Source organism: Talpa occidentalis, unplaced genomic scaffold (assembly GCF_014898055.3).
Source record: "Talpa occidentalis isolate TD23 unplaced genomic scaffold, MPIMG_talOcc4v2.1 talOcc4.13, whole genome shotgun sequence".
Classification (NCBI taxonomy): domain Eukaryota; kingdom Metazoa; phylum Chordata; class Mammalia; order Eulipotyphla; family Talpidae; genus Talpa; species Talpa occidentalis.
Genome location: NW_023601322.1, coordinates 91,286,496 through 91,309,375, shown reverse-complemented (window position 1 = coordinate 91,309,375; position 22,880 = coordinate 91,286,496). Strand labels below are relative to the sequence as shown.

Below are 22,880 nucleotides of genomic sequence, written 5' to 3'. Positions count from 1 at the left end.
GTGACCTTGACTCCCAAGAGCCCAAAGGGAGAATAGCTGGTAAGCTGAGTGTCTCCTGGCCCTGGGACATAAAATGAAGAGCAGGAAGATTTCTAAGTTCCCTCACAGCAAACACTGTACCAAAGTTAAAATAGCAAGGAAGACTTTATTCCAGACTATTGCAATAGGGGAGAGAGAAAAAAACTCAATTCTACTGAAAGAAAGTCAGGTTTTTTAAGTGCTAAGTGAGCATTAGAAAAGTACTAGAGACTGGGGTAAGTTGACAAATAGAATGTGTCAAGCACACTGACATATTTTCAAATTTGTAAATATATTTCTCTGTGATTAAGCCATCTATATACTAAGTTAAGCTCCTGCCTCACACTAGCTGGGAGATAGGGACAGTATCTTCCTTTAATATTAATTTAAAGTGGGAGCCTCCCCGGTGGCGCAGCGGTTGAGCGCTGGGTTGCGAAGCTGCCCGCAGCCTCTGTGGCGCCAGTTCGATCCCCGGCTGCTCCCCGGCCGCCGCAGGAGGATCCCACATGGCGCGCAGACCTCTCCTGCCGCCCGCTGCTCCCCTCAGCAGTGTACTTCGGTCCTTCTGCCTGCTCTGCTCCCCGCTCTGGCTCTGGTGAATTCTCTCATCCTCCCGCGCTTCTGACTGTACCCAGTGCATGTATAAACAAAAAAACAAAAACAAATAAATAACATGCCTCTATTAAAAAAAATAATAATAATATTAATTTAAAGTAATAGATTCTAGGTTTCTGAGATAGGCATTCCCAGGTTATAAAAAGGGCAAGAAGTTTTTTGTTTTTTTTTTTTAAAGTACACCAAAAGAATGCACATTTACAAGTTTTCTAAGGTGAACGCTCAAAGAAAAAGGAAACCAGGGATCTAGGCTTAGTAAGAAGCCTGTCTAAAATTGAGTCAAGGGCCTTCCTGGTGGCGCAGGTGGTTGAGTGCAATGCTGTGAAGCTGTCCACACCCTCTGCAGCGCCAGTTCGATCCCCGCCAGCCTGGGAGATACCCACATGCCGCAGCAGACCTTTTCTGTCTCGCCTGCTGCTCCCCTAAGCAGTGTATTTCAGTCCTTCTGCCTGTTCTGTTCCCTGCTCTGTCTCTGGTGAATCCTTTCACCCTCCCGTGCATCTGGTCTGTACCCCAGCTCTTGTATAAATTAAAAAAAAAAAAACCTAAAAAAAGAAGACTATATAAAATAAATAAATAAATAAATAAATAAATAAATAAATAAATAAATAAAATTGAGTCATTGAGTCAAGCTCAGGGGAACATAAGTTCAGCTTGACCCTTTCTTCACATTTCCACTCCCTAAGGCCAGATTCTCTTTGCCTTTATTTCCCAACGGCATCCTTATAATACTACAAAAAAAAAAAAATACTACAGTAACCACATGTGAGCCAAAATAAGTTTATAGATAAAATGACATTATGTAAGCGAAGCAGTCAGAGGGATAAGGTGAGGCAGACTTCAGAGCACAAAAAAATCAGATAAGGAGTTTCTTCAATAGTCACTTGAAAAATATATAAAATAACTAAATAACAAAGTACTTAACAAGATTCAAGGCATCATACACAAATTTGACATCCTGGAACTAAATATACTTAGAAAAATAAAGCAACCGACAAATGATTTAAAGAAAGCATGTTTCTTTTAACATTGATTTTACTGGTCTGAAAGTGAAGTTCAAAAATTAGTCATGGTGCAAACATACAAAGACAGAAATCCTACGAGGGAGCTAAGAAAGAGGACCTCTAATTCAGTAGATTCATAGTGGGGTTGTGGGGTGTAGGTATAGAAGAGAAAGCAATAATTTAAACAAATAATGCCTGTAGAAATTACTAAGTATAAGAAAAATATGCATGTGCAGAAAAGAAGAAATCACCCATTTTTTAAGTGGATGGATGAAATATTACCTACGGCTAAGTCATAGCATGGTAAAATTGAACTTAAAGGATAAAAAATAAGCTTTCAACGTCTGTGACAGACAGAGAAAGTTCACTACGAGGGAAGAAAAGGAAAGAAAGCAGATGTCAGACATCGATTCTATTTGTTGAACAGAAATTGAGAATTTTATATACACCTGTCAAGGAATAAGAATGCTATCCAAAGCATCTGAAATAAAACACTACCCCATTGAGTAGCTAACGTATGAAATGATGTTCAATTTCACAAATAATCAAAAAATAGAATAGAGGTTAAGATCAGAGAGGAAAGGATAATCAATGCAGTGATTTCTTTGGAAATCTTCAGAAAAGGAGAGTAACCTAAGGTTTGTGCGTGACTGCAACAAGAAAAAGTTATCAGAATGACAAGTTTCCTGAGGGTGGTGTAGGGAGGGGAGAGAGAGAATTGCCCAGCAGGAAGAACGGGAGACATTTTCCAAGGTCCCTGTGTTTCTGCAGGTCTTGTGAGCAGATTGCCTTTGTCCTATCTTTTCAAGGTCATTTGCATAGGAAACACTTTGGAAGACAGATAACAAAGGGCAGATTTGTTTATTGGCTATTATGTTAAAAAAAAAAAAAAGGTGTCCTAAATGCCAAAGATAAGTAAGGCTTTCATTACCCATTTAAAAAGATGTGTGTGCCCTAAGCTCAGGGCCCCTCTCCGGTAAAGCTGCCCCATTGTACCCAGGTCACCTGCCCACCTTGAGCCACCTGCAGGAACTGGTTTTAGGGGAACAGGTACAAGAAAAATCTAATACCCTGACCCCTTTATTGCTGTGATGATAAACTCTCTTTTGTCTTGGGGGGCGGGGGAAGGGACACTATCTAAGTAACTAAACAATGACTTGATGGAACAGTGAAGACTGGAAAGAACAGGAGTGACAAGTGAACACACGAACACTCAAGCACAGACAGAATCTCCGTGCTTCTCTGCTTTAACTCATAATCCAATGGCTTGTCTGGGAATACAAAAATATAAAACTGAGAACAAAAGAGGATACACTGTAAGAGAAATTCTCCTATATACATTGTATCTCCCCAAGCCTGACAGTTGGGGTAGGAGGTTGTAAAGATGAAAGTTTCTAAACTCCCCACAGAATGGGAGAGAGTGAAGAAAGGGATGAATGAACCTTGAAGTCTGGGTTGGGGACTGTGGGATGGATGATGGTGCTATGAGGAGCAACTCAGCAGACAACAAAAAATGTTGGCATCTGTTTTTAATTTTTTTTTAAGATTTATTTATTTATTTATGCAAGCACTGGGTACAGTCAGAAGCGCGGGGGGGTGAGAGAATTCACCAGAGCAGGGAGCAGAGCAGGCAGACTGACACAGTACACTGCTGAGGGGAGCAGCGGGTAGCAGGAGAGGTCTGCGCGCCATGTGGGAACGGGAGCAGCCAGGGATTGAACCAGCGCTGCAGAGGCTGCGGGCAGCTTCGCAACCCAGTGCTCAACCACTGCGCCACCGGGGAGGCCCGGCATCTGTTTTTAAATAATACAGTCATATATGTCTGAGACGTACTAGGAATGGGGAAGAGATGATGAATATAAGGCACAGCATAGATGCTGAGTGGGATAGGCAGGAATTGACAGCATCTCAACCAAGCGAGTACAATTAAGAAAAACTAAAATGAATACATGAAAGGCAAAAAAAAAAAAAAAAAAAAACCCTTATTTTGTGCATGGAGGCCTCCTGGAGGGTACTGGAAACCAACAGACAGGGGTGGACTGCAGAAAAATCAGGAGCTAACGAGTGATCCCAGGTCTGCTAAGGAAGTGAGATCCCTACCTGGGGAATTCTGGGTGACAGACGAAAAGATGGAGAGGTAAAGGGAGATTTGAAGAATCACAAAAGCATGACGAGAAAGGGTCAAGTAATAACTTTTTGGTATGTGGCAAAGACTTCTGGTGCATAATCAGTACCCCCACCTTCCCTCCTGTGGTATTTACAGACATATGAAAAATATCTTCCAGTTCAATGTTTTCTTAGTAGGAAACATCTTTTTTTTTTTTAAATACACAAACTTAATAGCCACATCTCTCAGCAAACCATTTTTCAGTTCATGGGAAAATACACATTTATAATCCCAAAACTTAATACAACATATGAAGCATCAAAAAAAAAAAAGTGCAGGTAAATGTCAAGACACTCTAAATATAATTGATAGAATGCCAGAAGTATAGTGTATAGAATGTTAGTGAGCATACTGAAGATCAGTTTATGTAAGAATGATATGCAAAGCAAGTGCATTTTTACATATAAAACCTAGTTATAGGTAAATAATAATCTTAGGGTTTTTTTATCTAAAGAAAATTAATTTACATATAGGTATTTTGCTAAGTTTAGCTAATTTTAAGGGAGTTAGGGTTTTTAGATTAATATATAATTCTTTATTATTTTTCCCTTTAAACAAAATAAGTTACAGACTCTTGGTTAGCGTTTTTTTGCACAAAACATCTGTTTTCAAAAATGGATTACTAACTAAATAGGAGTTCTCACATTTCCTCACCATCTGGCACCCAATGTCTAAGTTAATACCGTGGATATTAGATTTCTATTATGACACCCTCTTTAAAGCTCAGATTTCTGTGTTAGAGGAATCCCAGTTGCTCTAGCAAACATGCATCAAGATTCCTGTGACTTAAAAACATAAACGTCGCTGAGGCTGCTGTAACAAGATCACAGCTCCTGGTGTCTGTGAGTAAGTACCAAGCCTGGCCCCTATTGCTTCAGGTCCTCAAGGTGCCCTTTGCCAAGCTCATGATGCCCTCTCCTAATATGGCCCTCTCCTGCAAATGAGAGGCGCCCTAGAAAGCAGTGATGAGGACACCCCCACCCCCGGGAGCATTCTCGAGAAGTCTTTTCTGAACCATATGTCCAAGGACCCTCTCACAAATGTACCTTTTTTTAAAGATTTATTTATTTATGCATACAAGAGCTGGGGTACAGGCCAGAGATGTAGGGGGTGAGAGGATTCACCAGAGACAGAGCAGGGAACAGAACAGGCAGACTGACCGAAATACACTGCTGAGGGGAGCAGTGGGTGAGACAGGAGAGGTCTGCTGTGCCATGTGTGTCAGCTCCCTGGCCAGGGATTGATGGGGATCCAACTCATGTTGCAGAGGCTGCGGACTGCTTCACAGTGTGCCATCTTAACCCCTTGCACCACCAGGGAGGTGCCACAAATGCACTTCTCTGATGGGCTGTGTGGCTTCACATAATATGCACTTTCCCACATGCCTGTCTCCCAACACCTTTCATTTCTTTCCTTCCATGGTCCTTGATAACATAGGCATTTTAGCCTCACTCGTTGAGAACCATTGCTTCTTCCAGACTTCTAACAACCACCCCGTCCATAAGCTTACCTTTAAGTCCTGGACAGACAGTTAATGTCCCAAAGGAGCTAGCCCTTTTGGGAATGAACACCTGCTCATCTAATCCCATGCCAATGTCATGGGTCCTCCACTGAGGTGCTCCAAGGGGCTTGAAAAGTCCCTACATGCTCTTTGGTGGCTAGAAAATTCTAGATGTCAGGCAAATCACAGTTCAGACATCAGGGAAGTCCTAAGAGCAAGGAGCTTTGGGATGCTGCATTTGGCAACACAGGAGAAAGTCACCAAAGCCAAGGACCAACTAGGAATTACAACCAGATATCCCAGGATCAAGCACCAGGCTAACAAGGAGCAGTGAGTGGTCCAGTGTCTTGGAGCAACTGTCTTGTGCAGAGAAGCGACTAGGCGGTACACCAGCTGCAGAACCTTCAGCTCTGAGGCAGGGAGGACAGAATCTAACCCAGACTCCAGAAGGACTGAGCCATGACAGAGGAAATGTCGGTTCTCTCTGTATTCAGGTACCATGGTGGGGGGGGGTGTGGGGGGGAAGTAGAGGAGCCCAGATGCCAGGATGCTTGAGACATAAGGTGCATAAGGAGTGAAGTTTTATATTCATTGACTAAATTACTCAAAAGGCACTCATTTAGGTTGAGAAAAAAATTCTAAACTAGAATTTAATGACATATTTAATTCTCATTATTGTTTATCTCTCATTAGGGAGATAGGGGTTTATGTGCAAGTTGATATCCTTTGTTGAAAATAAAGGAAATTTAGAATTCTATTGCTTTCATATTTATTAATATTCCTTTTCCCTAAATAGTTTTTTTTCTTTAATATTTTTTGTTTATGTTCATCTAGAGAGGAGGCTGCTAAATTGATAAAATGAACTTCTACTCAAGTCAGTAATACCTATCCCAGCCTTTCTTCACTGACAAACATATAGTTTGGGGAATTGACTGCAGATCCAGAATTAGTCCATGAAATCTGTGATGGTCCCCTCTTCCCTAGCCAGGTATTGTTCGAGGAACTGAGGTTCATTTCAAGGATTTCCACCACTAAATCAGAATATACAGGAAATTTTTATTCCATGGAGGCAAAAGAGGAGACTTTGCACATGAGAAAACTTGTAGTCCTCTTGCTTATTGGCATTTGTTGTGACCCTTTACTTCCAATAGGGAGAAGGACCTTAGGGAGAGTTTAATATTATACAATGTAGACTAGAAAAATGGATGAATCTGAGTCTTCAAGTGTATAATTGAGCTGCCGAATCTTAGAAGCACACAACTCTGACTTGTGATATTTCCTTATTGTTTAAGACCATTTGTGCCATACATTTAGATATTTTCTTATTTAGAGCCAGAAGCATCCCATTCGAAACACATCTGTATGAGACCATACAGGTGCTCTTTTGCAGTTCAGTCTCATTTCAAAAAGAAGACTTGTGTGTACAAGACTTGTATGTGTGCAGTGTCAAAGCATTAGCAGGAGCTAATAAAACAGAGTGGCTTGCCAAAGATGCTCCATATTTTAGTACATTATAAAGATCACTTATCTAGTTTCTTTATTGAAAGAAAAAAATAATTCTTAGAAGGTAGCTATGCTAACCATTATAATGCAAATTATTTCTTAAATTGCAAGATGAGGTGTTTTTCCAGGGGAGAATGGTCTCAACTAACTAATAATAATCTCCAAATCTTCCATTCTCATAGAACGAAAGTTTTAAAAGAAAATGATTATTATATAATGGCATTACTCTGCATTTTTCAATCACATACTTACTAAAAATTGGAACTAAAGGGCTATCTTTGCAAATATTGTATTGTGAAATTTATTTGTATTTTATGTAACAAGGCAGAAAATACTCTACAGGCATCACACAGATGAAGAATTTCAGGGAGAAAAGTTAAACATATCCAAATTATGAAATTCTATTTTTATTTATTTTTTTAAGATTTATTTTTTATTTATTTATACAAGCATTGGGTACAGTGAGAATTCACCAGAGCAGGGAGCAGAGCAGGCAGAAGGACCGAAGTACACTGCTGAGGGGAGCAGCAGGCAGCAGGAGAGGCCTGCGCGCCATGTGGGACTCTCCTCTGGTGGCCGAGGAGCAGCTGGGGATTGAACTGGCACTGCAGAGGCTGCAGGCAGCTCCGCAACCCAGTGATCAACCACTGCGCCACCGGGGAGGCCCATGAAATTCTATTTTTAAAGGGTAGAGAAGAAGGACCTGAATTGTTTTAGTACTATTAAGTACCTACATACATTTTTGTTAAAAGATTACCTTATCTTAAAAGAGTTTCTATTTTGTTCATTACTACTAGGTATTAAAATATCTATATGAAAGAAATGTAGACTATTGAAGTAATGGTTTGTTAATGACATTTTGTCACTAATTTATGTGATATGTGTTAAATTACATGTCAGTAGGAAATTAAAAAATATAGACTCCAAAGTGGGCCTCCCTGGTGGCGCAGCAGGTTGAGCACAGTGCTGTGAAGCTGTCTACAGCCTCTGCAGTGCAGGTTGAATCCTGGCCTACTGCGGAGATACCCATATGGCATGGCAGACCTCTCCTGTCTCTCCTGCTGCTCCCCTCAGCAGTGTATTTCAGTCAGTCTGTCTGTTCTGTTCCCTGCTCTGTCTCTGGTGAATCCTCTCACCCTCCCACACATCTGGCCTATATCCCTGTTCTTGAATGCATGCATAAACAAATCTTTAAAAATATATATATCCCTTTGCACTCCGAGCCATTTTATGATATTTTGATTTAATTTCTTGTGCCATTTCAAGATAAAACTTCAGGGAAACATGCATGTCTCAAAAAGTTGCATTGAAATAACCTCAATTCCCCTTAATCACTAATAAATTGCAATGTCCCCTGAGAGGGGACATCCGAGTCATATGCTAGAATTCCGATGTCCCCTGAGAGGGGACAGCAGAGTGCAAAGGGATATATATATATATATATAAACTCCAATGGAATACATTACCAGATCTCCCATTATGTCAACTCCAGACTCAGACTCACTATTGAAATTAAGAGAGCATTGTATTTAAATAATTCAACTAATGCCCGACTTTTTAATAATGCTTATAATATTTGCATTAAGACTTCATCTGCATATATGCAAATCAAATCCTAATTATAAATTCTAAATCTTTGACCTGCAAATCCCATTGGTCATCAAGGATTTAATCCTAATTTTCAAGTAAATCCTTTTTTTTCCATTCTTTGTTTTAGTTTTAAACATCCTTGCTTATTTTTTTTTGCAATACAGGATTTCTCGATCCTCCGGTGCTGCCACTATACTTAATATTTTTTAATGTTATTTAAGCATTGGTAATAGTACTAAAATAATTTGCATATTACAAGATGAGAGCCATCAAAAAAGAAAAGTGCTTTATGTTTGAAAAAAAAATGTACAATATGTGCACATAAGTAAAACAAGTTCCTCCACATGTGAAAAAAAAAAATGAAAGTAGATAACTAGCTCACATCATACATAAAAATGAACTCAGTATTAATTAAATATTTGACATAAAATCTGAAACCATAAAATACATAGAAGAATGTGTAGGCAAGACATTCCACAACAATGGCTTCTGGGATTGATGTTTTTGGGGATACAACTCCACCAGCAAGGAAAACATAAGCAAAAATAAACAAAGGAGGTTACATCAAACTACAAAGCTTCTTCACAGTAAAAAAATTAAAAAAAAAAAAAATATATATATATATATAGGGCCTCCCCAGTGGCAGAGTGGGTTGAGTGCCACACTGTGAAACTGTCCACAGCCTCTGCAGCACGGGTTCGATTCCTGGCTGGACAGGGAGAAACCCACATGGCTTGGCACATCTCTCTTGCCTCGCCCTCTGCTCCCCACAACAGTGTCTTTGGTCTGCCTGCCTGTTCTGCTCCCTGCTCTGTCTCTAGTGAATTGTCTCATCCTCCCACACCTCTGACCTGTACCCAGTTCTTGTATAAATAAATAAATCTTAAAAAAAAAAAAAGATATACTACTGAATAGGAGAAAATATTTTCACATCATTGATCTGTCAAGGGGCTCATATCCAAAATCTTCACAGAACTCACACAACTCAACAACAAAACGATCAAAAACTGGGCAGAAGAGCTAAATAGACAGTTATCCAAAGAAGATGAGTAAGTGGCCCATGGCACATGAAAAAAAGCTACCATCACTGATAGTCAGGGAAATGCACATCAAAACCACAATGAGATATCAATTCACATCTGTGAGAATGGCCCATATAGAAAAGACTAGAAATAAAGTATATTGGCAAGGATGTGGGAAAAAAGCAACGCTGGTACACTGTCAGTGGGAGTGAAGACCCTCCCAGCTCCTATGGGAAACATTACAGAGTTCTCTCAAACTATTTAAACAGCCCTACCATACAACCCAGCAACTCCACTTCTAGGTTTCTACCCAAAGAATGTGAAAACACTAATTTTAAGAAAAGATGTGCATCCCTATGGTCATTGCAGCACTAGTTATAATAGCCAAGTTACAAAAACATTCAAAGTGCCCAAAGACATATGAGTTGATTAAGATGTGAGAGACACACACACACATACACATACTGGAATCTATTCAGGAATATAAAAAAAAGATGAAATCTTGCCAATTACAACATAAATGGAACTATAGGGGACTGGCTAAGCAAAATAGGTCAGAGGGACAGGATAGGGAGGGGGTTAGGGAAGGAGACAAATGGCAGATCACACATGGTGAATATATTCAGAATTTACCATGTCTTCATTTTGAAAAATAAAATTATACTTTACATATAGTTTATTATAGAGTGTGGTTAAAGTCAATGAATCAGGATACTATGAAAGGATACTATGAAAGTAGGCTTAAACCCTTTTTATCACTAAGTTGTTTGCCCATAGATAAGGCAGTTAAATCTATGGTAATTAAGTCCACACTACCCTGAGTGGATCTTAAGAATAAGTTGAAACTTAGAGGTAAAAGACAAATTGAAGCTAAGCCCCCTTTGTGGGAACAGAAGAGATTCATCACCAGGGGTGTGCTCTAAAGGGTGGGGATGCAAGTCTCTTTGTTCAGATGATACCTCAGAAGCAATGCCCTTGTCATGGCTACCCCATTAAACAAACCATTAATTTCCATGTCTCAATCCCAGAACAATCACTAGCATCATACCCACTTAGAAAAATACTTGTACAAGAAACAAATAGAAAAAGATGACACTCTTTAAAGAAAAGAGAGAGAAAGGGAACTGGGTTTTGGTGTAACAGTATCCTTTGATTTCGGTTTATATTATTTGGTTCTTTCTTATAGTTCCCATCTTGCTGTTGACATTATCCATCTAGTTTTGCATGTAATTTAATTTTCCATTATAATTCTTTACATAATAATAATTGCTATTAAAATCCTTGTCTAATAATTTCAACAACTTTGTCATATCTTAAGTCTCAAACTTGTTTTATATCCTCAAAATATATCTTCTTACTTACCTTTTGGCATATCCTGGGATTTTTCACTGCAAGCTGAACATGAGGTATTGGATATTAGGTATCAAGTAAGCAGACCTTTAGTGTAAGGATTTATGTTAATACGGCTAAAAGCTGACCCATCATCCAGGTTTGATATAGCTGTGGGTACCAGAGACTTCAAATCCTTCAGTGTTTTTGCTTTTGTCTCCTGACTTGATTAGAAGCTTCTACTTTTGTCTTGTAAGAAGCTGCTCAGATTTCAAAGCACTCAGATTCCCCCCTTGCACAGAGATTTCACTTAGAACTCAAGGCAATCCCATATAATTACAATATGATTAATGGAAGAAATGCACAGTACAATAACATAAGCATACAAATTGACTGGCAGTAAAGGTGGGGTGTGTTACCAACAGGAGGTTCGGGAGACCAGCAGAGTGACAGCATTGGGAATTAGGAACTTTCTAGGTGGTTTACTTGGAGTGGGGAGGACAGTTCTGTTTCTCCGGCAGAGCCTCAGGGTAGATGCTAAAATCAAGAGAAGGCTTTGGAAACCCCACAGGCATGGAGTTCAAAGAATCTTGGATTGGTTTAAATCAGTGCCTCTATATTGCTTCAGAAGTGCATAATCAGAGACACTTGTTAATTCTTTGGATTTGGTCTCTTGCGAAAGCTAGATTGGGTGGTTGGTTGGTTGGTTTTATCTATCCTTGCTTCACATGTTTGTTTCTCAATGTCCTCTTGAGCAAGCAGTCCCTTTCATTTTAAACTTTTCAGTCACTCCATGTCAATGACACCCATTTCTTGATTAGTCAGGAGAAATATGTGTGTTCCTGGAGTGACTGTGTGAGTAAGAGCAGAGACCTGCCCGTCCATGACCACAGCTCCCAGGAGGTACCCAGTTTTGTGTAAAACCACTCTCAGCCTTGTCAAAAAAAAATTTAACTTTTCTATCATCGTTTAGGTCCCAGATCTCTCTGCTCAAATAAACAAGTCTTGGGAGCCATACCTTTCTCAAAGTCTGTCCCCCCAGAGTCCGGGGTGGCCATTTGCCCAAACATCAGCTCTGATGAATCAAAGAAAAGTTGTTGATTTTCAGTTTGCCCTATTTTTCCTTGTTGTAGGAGTGATAATTCCCAAGCTCTTCACATGACAGAGCTCAAACAGAAGTCTCACCTCCTACAGTTTTGTGTCTCTATATCTGTTGCTGCTTTAAAAAAAAAAAAGTTTTAAGTGTTCAATTTGATCAAACTATGGAGATGACATAGGGACTACTTGGAAAGTTTTACCCTCAACACCCTCGGTTCCTTCACTGAGCACTGTGGAGAGATGACTGTGTAACGTGCTGCCTCAGGCACTCCCAGAGTTCTTGGGAGAAGATGTGAGTTCTAGTGTGCTTGTCCTAGATTGTAGCTGATGAGGACAGTGTGGATCACGTCCTGAGAGTCTTCAGGACTTTGAAAGCAGTTTTTACACTCATAGATATAAGTTTCTCAATCAGGGAAAGTGATATCAGTCCAGGAAGGAACAGACAAATGCTCTGATTTGCAGCTGGTGAGAAGGACAATTGTGAGTTGGGTACTTGTGATAGCTGATTTTACCAGAATTAGACTTGGAGCGGAGCTGATGTTCAGATACAGGCTACTTTAGCCAATCACAGCCCATTGAAAAAGAAACACTCTAGTTATTTTGAAATCTTACTCTTCCCCAAAAGGTCATATTCTTAAGTGTTTATATTTTTCATTATATGTTACATGTTTTGCTGATACAGCATTTTAAAATAAGAATTATTTCTTTCTAATAGTAAAGCACAAATGAGCCTTTACACATACTAATACAGCATATGTCTAAATTACATTTAAATTATTCATTACTCTGGAAAATGAAAAAACATTACTAATTGGAATTTGCAAGAACCATAAAACCAATGGTTGTAATTCAAAATTGCTACACAATTAAAAATAGCTGCTACATATTTGTTTTTAAAGTGTTCGCTAAGTTTGTATATAATATTGTTATATAAATTTTGCACTCGAAATTCTGAAATTGGACTATGGTACAGGATTATGGGTGTCTTGTTGGTGGGTGTGATATGATAATATACATCTGATGAGATGTGAACCTATGCTCCTAAATTATATTCAGTCCTGCAAACTGTAACATCAACTAAAAAATACAATTTAAATCAAATATAAAAAATTTTAAAAAACTAAAATTGTGCCATTAATTCACACCACACAAGCTAAATCTGCTAGGCAAGTATTTATGATTAAGTAGAAAATCCTGCTCCTCAACCAAGTGACAAAACCCAGAATTGCTTATAAACAAATCATTGACTTGTAAGAACTAGTGATGTCTCCAGTATCCAAAGTCTGAATCCACAGACAATACTTTATTTACAAAATTTTAGCCCAATCAATAACCTGCTTGGATAAAAATCTTTAGTTTTAATTATAATGAAAATACATATACAGAAAATATATATACAGATCCTACTTACCAGGATGCTTTGGCCTTGCTCCGACAAAAATTCACATGGATCCTCCTCTTGTTCATCTCTTGGCTGTTCAAGGCTGGCAGTTAGCATCAACTGAGGCCTTTTCACAAATGGTCTTTTAACTCCCACCACACCTGTCCACTAGGAAGTAAATTTATATCATGGACAGGTTATTCATCAGCTACTGAACAGATGGGAGCAACTTTTAGTTACTATCAATTCAATCAAACTTGAGTAACAACTGTGAAAAATCTCTATTCTGTAATTTGTTATTCACGTGTATTAATTTATTCACTTTAGTAAAAGTTACATCATTCTGGCAGTTTCCACTTTGTTTTAACTAACTTCTCATGTTCCATTGAGTTTTTCATTGACCCAAAGATTGTCACGCCTATAAAACTAAAATCTCTTGTGTAATATGGTTGAACTAAAAGAATTCTTGAAGTAAAGTACTTTCTCTACTGCTTAGTAGGTAATTTGCTTAGCGTTTAATGATGGAGAATTACTAAATACAATATGGTAAAGTGAGGATCTTTATTACCTCTGCTTTTTATTTTCATGACAAAAGGTGTAGGGGCAGGAATGGACACTGAGCAGGTTTTCTGATCCAGCAGACCAGGTAAAGGAGGAGTCACAGTCCTCAGTGTTTTTTGGGCAGGTTTTTTATTGGGATTTACCAGGCACATGGCAGGCAGGGGTGCTGGGGGGCCGGGAGGCTGGCAGGACTCCCGGCCCCCAGCAAGTCTTCACTCTACCTAGGCTCGCCTGCTTCCGTTCATTCTTGGCTTCTCTGGGGTCTCCATGACAACGCCCTTATAAACTCAGTCTCTCAGCCCAGGTGTACCCACTTCAGGTGCCCACCATCAGGCATGCATTCAGGACCACAGGATTCCCTCATCTATCCTAATGGTGGGAGGGCAGAAAAGCCTGATACTCTTACCTCACTCTACAAAGGGCACACTGAAATGTTGGCTTACAAGATTCGTATTATAATAATAAAGATAGTGTTCTACGCAAAACATGAATATATAGGGTGGGGGGATGGGTAGAATTATTTCATTATAGTTGATCCTATTATTTGCAAATTCTGTATTTGTAAATTCACTTACTAAAAATTTTTGTGACCCCAAAATTAGTATTTGAGACGCCTTTGGGTCATCCACAGACATCCTCAGGGCAGTAAAAACTCTGCATCAGTCATATGACCTCATTCATAGCTGGGGTCAAACAGGTGATGCTTGGTATAGCTATTTTAGCTTTGTTACAAACAAGTATTTAGAGGCATTTTTTTTTACATGTTTGGGGTTTTTGGGGGTGATTTTGCTGTTTAAATTACTCCCCACATATTGAGCTGAAGTGCTGTCTCGTGTCCCTAAGCTCAAGAAGATGTGATTTGCCTGACAGAGAAAAAAAAGTGTTGCATAACCTCATTCAAGGTATGTGTCAGGGCCTCCCCTGGAGGCACAAGGGGTTAAGCACCACACTATGAAGCAATCCGAAGCCTCTGCAGCAAGAGTTTGAAACCCGGCTGGCCAGGGAGCAACCCACATGGCACAGCCGACCTCTCCTGTCTCACCTGTTGCTCCCCTCAGCAGTGTGTTTCAGTCAATCTGCCTGTTCTGCTCCCCGCTCTGTCTCTGGTGAATCCTCTCACACTCCCACATCTCTGGCCTATACCCAGCTCTTGTATGCAAAAATAAAAAGTAAAAAAAAAGTAAAAGGTATGTGTCACAGAACTATTCACTTTGAGTTCGAGGTTGAAGAAAAAATTGTATTAAATCAGGTATCTTCAAACAGACACACATACAATCAAGGCTACATATTGATCAACTGGTGAAAATTTTGTGAGCCAAGGGCCACAGGATCAGAGGCCTGCACTTCTGGGAGCAGTGGTTCCATGTCTGCTAATTCAGGTTTCTAGGTGATTTTATAAACTCAACTATAGTCGACCCTTGAACAACACAGGGTTAAGTGCACAAACACTTGCACAGTAAAAAATCCACAAATAATTTTTGGGTCTCCAATAACTTTACTACTAATAGCCTGCTGTTGACCATAACCTTTACTGATAACATCTATTAACACAAATTTTGTATATATTATATACTGTATTCTTAGACTAAAATTAGAAAACAGAAAATGCTTTAAATTCATAAAGCACAGAAAATATATTCACTGCATTGTATTTAATGATACTGTAAGTTTACAAAGTTTGTTTATAAGACCAACTGCCTATCAGGACCTATATCAATATTGTTTCGTGTGGTACAAAAACTAGTCTTAGCTATTCATACTAGACATCGAAAACAAAATGATAATACAGAAAAAAAAAATATATGTTTATTTAGAGGGATAACGATTTATGCATTGATAATTTTTTTTAAGATTTATTTATGTATTTATACAAGCACTGGGTACAGTCAGAAGCGTGGTAGGGCAAGAGAATTCACCAGAGCCAGAGCGGGGAGCAGAGCAGACAGAAGGACGGAAGTACACTGCTGAGGGGAGCAGCGGGCGGCAGGAGAGGTCTGCGCGCCATGTGGGACCCTCCTCTGGTGGCCGGGGAGCAGCCAGGGATCCAACCAGCGCTGCAGAGGCTGCAGGCAGCTTCGCAGCCCAGCGCTCAACCGCTGCGCCACCAGGGAGGCCCTGCATTGATAATATTTATTGGAAAAAAGGGCGCATAGAAGTAGACCTGCATGCTTCACACCCCGGGTCAGCTGTAATACAAATAATGAAAACCCGTATACTATTGCATAATGGATAATTGCATAAAAACTGCAAACTATTGCATAATGACTTTCCTAGAAACCCTGATATAAACACTGAAAAATCACACCAGGACAGAAAACACCTTCAAGTATACATCAGTAGGAGAGTTGCTGAGGCCATAACTGTCTCCAGCATCTACAAAATTCATGCTCCTAATCCCAGTTTAGGCCAGAGAGGAAAAAAAAAAAAAAAAAAAACTCTCTTATCACCTTACCATACAGAGGGGGGAAGAACCAATTTCTCCCACTTTCAATGAAATTTCAATTTTTCTTTGATTCGGGCCATCATGGTCCTTTCAGAATTCTGAAAAAATATTTTTGTTTTATTTTTATTACTACTGAAGCACAAGCTATACTTCAGATTCTTAGGTATTAGCAAACATGAAAATTTAAGCACAATGAAGATTTTGAAGCTTTTTGATTATGTTCCTAAATTAGTAGTTTTGCTCTTTAGTCCAGTAATTTTAGAAACAGATGAAACAATGTCAAAATCTGTAAGGTGTGAGATAATTTCTTTTTTTAAAAGATTTATTTATTTATGCATACAAGAACCGGGGTACAGGCCAGAGTTGTGGGGAGTGAGAGGATTCACCAGAGACAGAGTGGGGAGCAGCAGTGAAATACACTGCTGAAGGGAGCAGTGGGCTAGACAGGAGAGGTCTGTTGTGCCATGTGGGACACCTCCCCGGCCGGGGATTAAACTGGTGCTGCAGTGGCTATGGATAGTTTCATAGTGCTGCATCTTAACACCTTGTGCCACCATGGAGGCCCCCAGGAGATAATTTCTTAAAGCAATATGATGCCCCTTGCTGCCCAAAGCTGGGGTAAGACCCTCTCTGGTCTAAGTACTTTGAAATTTTCTTCATAAATATTTATTGATACTTTAAGAGTAGTCACTACTGTACTAGTGGTAATATTAAAGCAGTCTGCAAATGCTTTTACCTGAACTCAGCTGGAAGTCACACAAAATATAATCAATAAGACTGTATTATAATAGAACTTCAACAAATGAAAGTAATAAACACAATTTGATCAAAAGAAGCTATTCTTTAAGGAAAAACTTTTTTAGAAGATGCTCGAAAATGGAACTTGTGCAAGGACTTGATTATGTTAATCCCATCAACAACCAGGAAGCCCAATGTCTAAATGCAAGGAATGCCTAGGGTTCCCCACAAACAAACTATTGATTTCTGCATCAGGCCCTGAACAGATGGATGAGAGCCAGACTATATTATGCCAGAAATCAATGCCATTTGACTCCATCACTTCCCAAGCAATAAATATTCTGTTGTAACCGACACTGTTATTTTAGTATCTTTTATTTTTAAATTCTAGACACAATGCCAACCTATTAAATATTCTATCTTCTACTTCCAAAATAAAGTAATTGAAAACGTAATAAGAAAAGGCAGAGTTACCAGCATCAATATAGAAATTATAAAATCCCTTTCCATATTCCTATCAGGAATTCCATCTCTAAATTGCTGTAGCAAAAACGCATAAGAAAATCTCTGGACAATGATATCAGGAAATGTTCCAGACAAAATTTTATCTAATGTGCCATCCATCTGGTGCTTGCCTGAAAGCAAACTTCACAGAGAACCAGAATATAGTCTAGCTGCTTCTCAAGTGGCAGCCAAAGGATCTTCCGCATCCTCAACATCAATGCTTGAGGGAATTTTTTATTCAGGCAAATTTTCTGTTAAATTAATTAGAGGTCTTTTATTTATGGTATTTGAGCTTATGACCCATATGAGATGAGTGGACTTCAGCTTCTATTCTTGTCTTAATAAATGTCTTTTGTGTTAATAAGCACATTTCAGGAAAAAAGTATTCTCCTGGCAAAGATAGTTCCTCAGCTTTCTGTTTCATGTTTCAAAAACTTGAATTTCATTTTGTATCTCACCTGAGACAATGGATTCATAATTGAAAGTGACTTGTTTCTATTTCCATTTTCTTACTCCCTGTCTTTGAAATTATGAGAGAATGGGGTGCCTGATTACTAGTAAACATTTGTCTCCTTTTAATACTTTGAATTCCTGATATTCCATCACATACTGGAAATCAAACTCAGACAGCAAATCATTCAAATGATGTATAGATAGCAAAGGAACTGGAGGAACAGTTACTAGGTCACATTTCATGTATTTTACTTTATATAATTATATCTGTTACATCAGTGTGCTTAGCAATCGTAGGTCTAAATATTTGTTCAACTAACCATAAGACTGAAAATCAAAACAAATAAACGCACTGTGTGAGCTTCTGTCAATCACTGACTTGCAAAAATGGAATGTATATAAATTATTTAAACCATGTCCTTTATGCAAAAATATGATTTAGTTTATCTGAAAACTGGTAGCTAATGTCTTCCTAAATATTTTACATAATTTACACTATTGTACAATTGGGAGTCCAAGTAATTTGTCCATCTGCCATAAATTATGGGATCCATATGGGATCATTTTATAACACAGGTTTGCTTTGAAACGTGAACAATTATTTTGACTGAAATTCCACTCGCTGGGTTTAAAATCATAATTTCAAAAGTGATCCATAGTTAGAAGAATTAATTCATCAGATCCCTTTAGCTGGATAATTTATTTTAATCCTTTGAATTTTTATAAATTCCAATGCTGCTTATACACAAATTTCATCATTTAAAAACTCCCATTCAGCATGCCTTCATTTATTTTTCAAACTTTTATCGAAGAATCCGTTTCTATTTGACAAGACTCTATCTTCAGATTTCTTCAAGAAATGTTCCAGAGACAGTGCACTTGAGCCTCTACTTGCAGCTCTTGAAATCACTAGATAACTCAGGTGACAGATGTCACTTATGTACCCAAGAAGAAAATGTCAAGCTACTCCTTCATTGTCAAAATTGTCGGAAATTGTTGAATTTAGGAGCTCTGCTTGCAGTGTGTGAGCTTGTAAAAACATCACTAGTCGGGCCTCCCCGGTGGCGCAGCGGTTGAGCGCTGGGTTGCGAAGCTGCCCGCGGCCTCTGTGGCGCCGGTTCGATCCCTGGCTGCTCCCCGGCCACCGGAGGAGGGTCCCACGTGGCGTGCAGACCTCTCCTGCCGCCCGCTGCTCCCCTCAGCAGTGTACTTCGGTCCTTCTGCCTGCTCTGCTCCCCGCTCTGGCTCTGGTGAATTCTCTCACCCTCCCGCGCTTCTGACTGTACCCAGTGCATGTATAAACAAAAAACAAAACAAAACCAGCAAACAAATAAATAAAGCATGCCTCTATAAAAAAAAAAAAAAAAAAAAAAAAAAAAAAAAAAAAAACATCACTAGTCTTGCTGCACGGTGCTGTCTCTGCCAGGGTCCTCAGCAATAACTTGGGGACTGCCAGCAGCACGAAGACTGAACATGGGGTGTCGGTGTACAAAAGAGATGGGAAAGAAGTTAAACAAGTGTTCTACAGGGGAAAGAGAAAGCTAAAATGGCAATACAGAATCCTACAGAAGAAAGACATACTTGTCAGGATTTCATTTGATCTCCAGTGTAGAAAAAAAAGGTGTAAACATTAACTTTTGCTAATTAATAAGTCTCCCTTCCAGAACACAGTGCAGTTATGCGTTAAATGGTTACACTTTCTACCCTGGTTTGCGTAATGGTTGTTCATTCTCTTGCTATTACTCTTTGTTATTACATGAAGATAAATGAGATCCTGTTTGTGAAGAAACAAGACACTAGCAATATCTGATATAAATACAACTCAGAAAGTCTCTCATTGTCCAATAGAAACAAATTACTGCTTAGAAGCAGTAGTATAAGTATGGGTAATTGTTGCTGTCTTAAATATAGAGCAATGAAAAACTAAAACGAAAACATTTTCTTACCACAAGTATTTCCATTTAGATTTTGTCAAGATTTTTTTTTTTTAGGAAAATATGTTATGAAATAGTCAAGGAGATAGTGTTATGTCCTCTTCCTGATGGAGATGCTGATCTCAGCATGCTGGTGGGCACTAAAGTGAGTCTTTGTAGTATTACTAAATGAAGGGAGTTGAACTCTTGACATCAAATGGTTAAGCAGTGATATTTCAATTAGTTTATAATAGGACATTGTAAAGTGTATTTCTGCAGAATGTCTTAAGGGCACTCTTTGGTTGTTTTTTTTTTTTTTTTTCCCTAATTTGTTCATTCCTTTCTAACATATTTTCCATTCAACATTTCTTCACTCAAAGTTCAAATATTTTTAACATGATGTACTTATAAATAATCTTTTAATTCAAGAACTGCTTTGTTAGATGTGAAATGAATTATACAGGATGTATTAACCAACATTTAATTCCTTTCTAAGAAAATCCTGGTTTATGAGAAGAAACAAAAAGTGGATTATAGATTGGGTTTTAGTGTTTGTAATTTTAACAGTGTCTATGAGGTTATATAGCTCCTCTCTGTTTAGCGCTACTTTTATAATAAAATTTCAATACTCAAGAAAGAGCTAATATCTAGGAAAATATTGCATCATTTAGATGCATTACCTTACTGCTAATTATCCTCAAACATCTCCTTCAGAACCGAGCTGAAGACTCAACTTCTGGTTTCCTTAAAGGACGCCTCACCTAACATGAAGATAATCACTTTATTCTTAGATCTTCACTTCTGAACAAGCTACTATAAGTTCTGGATTTGTTACTTCCTAACACTGTGCCTGTCATTTTAAGAATGCATGGTAATATGGTCATAAAGAACAAAAACCATATTAGAATTCTGTTGGCTCTGCCCCATGGTAACACACAGTGCCTTCAGGAAGTAGGAGCTCCACAAAAGGTTCTTTAAAAAACAAAACATATTTTACTGCCAGTAACAAGCTGGTTAGGATTTTTCTGAATCAATTCACTTCCCCTGTCAGAAATTCATCAATGCAAAAAACCTATCCAAATGAAAAATATGACAGTTCTGCAGAGAAAAACAAAGGAGTGATTAACATTTTGAAAATCTGCCCTGAAACTGAATAGCCCCTTCTTATTATTCACCAGATCCATAGGATCACAGCAAAAATCATTGCAGCCTCAAGGTTTTGATCTGCCTGCAGCCCTGAAGTCCATTTAGTCATGCAAGTGCATGCCTTATTGGTGCTGTGTTCAGCCAAAACACTGAATCAATTGTTTAGTTTGGTCTGATTCAGACACAGTCATGTTGCTGTGGACTAAGGCTGCTTCTTCTGCTTTCTTTTTCAATAAAATCCTTTCCTCTGCCAGAAGAAAAGCAGGTATCACATTTACTTGTTCTATATTCTGTTTAACTTTTAGGAGTGCTATGAGATAAAATGCCAACTCTTGAAGGAATGTTGCTAAACTAAGTCCAACCTGACTTAAATTCAACTTATATCTCACTGTAACTTTATAGTTGTTGAATTTTTTTTTCTTTTCTCCTCTACAATTATTTCCTCAAAATCAAAAATATGCAAATTGTATTTTTGTTCTAAAAATCTGTATTATTTCTTACAACAGTTGTGATGACAAGGAATGGAAGTATTTACTTCCTAACAATGAGGAGACAGAATTTACAAGTCAAGTATGAGAAAGAAATTGAAAACTTCAAATAATTTGAAGAAAATTAAAATAAAGTTTTGGAGTTCAGTTTTTTTGGTCTGTATGTAAGTATGTATGGCAGGCCATTACTCCCACTGCAAAAACTAAAAGAATGTAAAAACTCTAATTTGAAGACATATATGCACTCCCATGTTCACTGCAGCACTGTTTACAACCACCATATATGGGAAGAACCTAAGTGTCCAATGACAGAATGGATTAAGAAGATGTGGTATATTAGGCCTCCCTGGTGGCACAGACAGTTGAGCGCAGAGCTGTGAAGCTGTCCACAGTCTCTGCAGCATGGGATCGATCCAGGACAGCCCAGGAGCTACCCACATTGTGTGGCAGACCTCTCCTGCCTCTCCCGCTGCTCCCCTCAGCCTTGTATTTCAGTCTGCCTGTTCTGCTCCCTACTCTGTCTCTGGTTAATCCTCTCACCCCCCCATACATCTGGCCTGTGCCCAGGTTCTTATATGCATGAGTAAATAAATCTTTAAAAAAATAAATAAGATGTGGTATGGTTACACAATGAAAGCTTACTAAGCTATAAAAAGAAAACTCTTGCAATATGGATGAAGCTGGATTATATTAAGTGAAAAAAGTCAGGAGGAGATGACAAATACAAAATGATTTTACTCATAAGTAGAGTGCAGGGAAATAAAGCAAAGGAACAACAAAACAAAAATAAATCCTAGGGCCTCCCCTGGTGATGCAGCAGTTGAGCACTGGGCTGTGAAACTGCCCACAGCCTCTGCAGTGCCGGTTCAATCCCTGGCCGCCAGCAAGGGTCCCACATGGCACTCAGACCTCTCCTGCCACCCATTGCTCCCCGCAGCAGTGTATTTCGTCCCTCTGCCCTGTTCTGTTCTCCGCTCTGGCTCTGGTGAATTCTCTCACCCTCCCGCGCTTCTGACTGTACCCGGTGCTTAGATAGAGAGAGAGAGAGAGAGAGAGAGAGAGAGAGAGAGAGAGAGAGAGAGAGAGAGAGATAGATAGATAGATAGATAGATAGATAGATAGATAGATAGATAGATCCTGGCATTAGGAGCCTAGAATTGAGGCTGTGAGGAAGGGTGGGGACAAAGTGGGTTGGAGTTCTAATGGACAATAATGGACAACTATGGGTGCTTTGGTCGTAGGTATAGTATGGTAACGTACCTTTGAGAGTCAGGAACCTATTCCCTGAAATCATACACAAGATGATAAACCATTGATATTTCAATTTTTAAAAATGACTCAGGAAGAAAAATAATTATGTAATTCCTTTACAAAATGTAAAAAAAAATTAAGGCATCTAAAAGTTT

The 22,880-nt window shown here is 38.9% G+C and overlaps 1 protein-coding gene across 11 annotated transcripts in view; it reads right to left on the bottom strand.

Moving 5' to 3' along the window:
• Positions 1-22,880, bottom strand: part of LOC119243609 (uncharacterized) — a 782,255-nt gene that overhangs the window by 305,191 nt on the left and 454,184 nt on the right. For all 11 annotated transcript variants that reach the window (XR_008551531.1, XR_008551536.1, XR_008551535.1 and 8 more), the window contains one exon: positions 13,259-13,396. Coding sequence is in view for 1 of the 11 variants with exons in the window: in XM_054694540.1 (XP_054550515.1) it covers positions 13,259-13,396 (138 nt within the window). In the remaining 10 variants the exon portion in view is untranslated. The remainder of the gene's footprint in view (positions 1-13,258; positions 13,397-22,880) is intronic.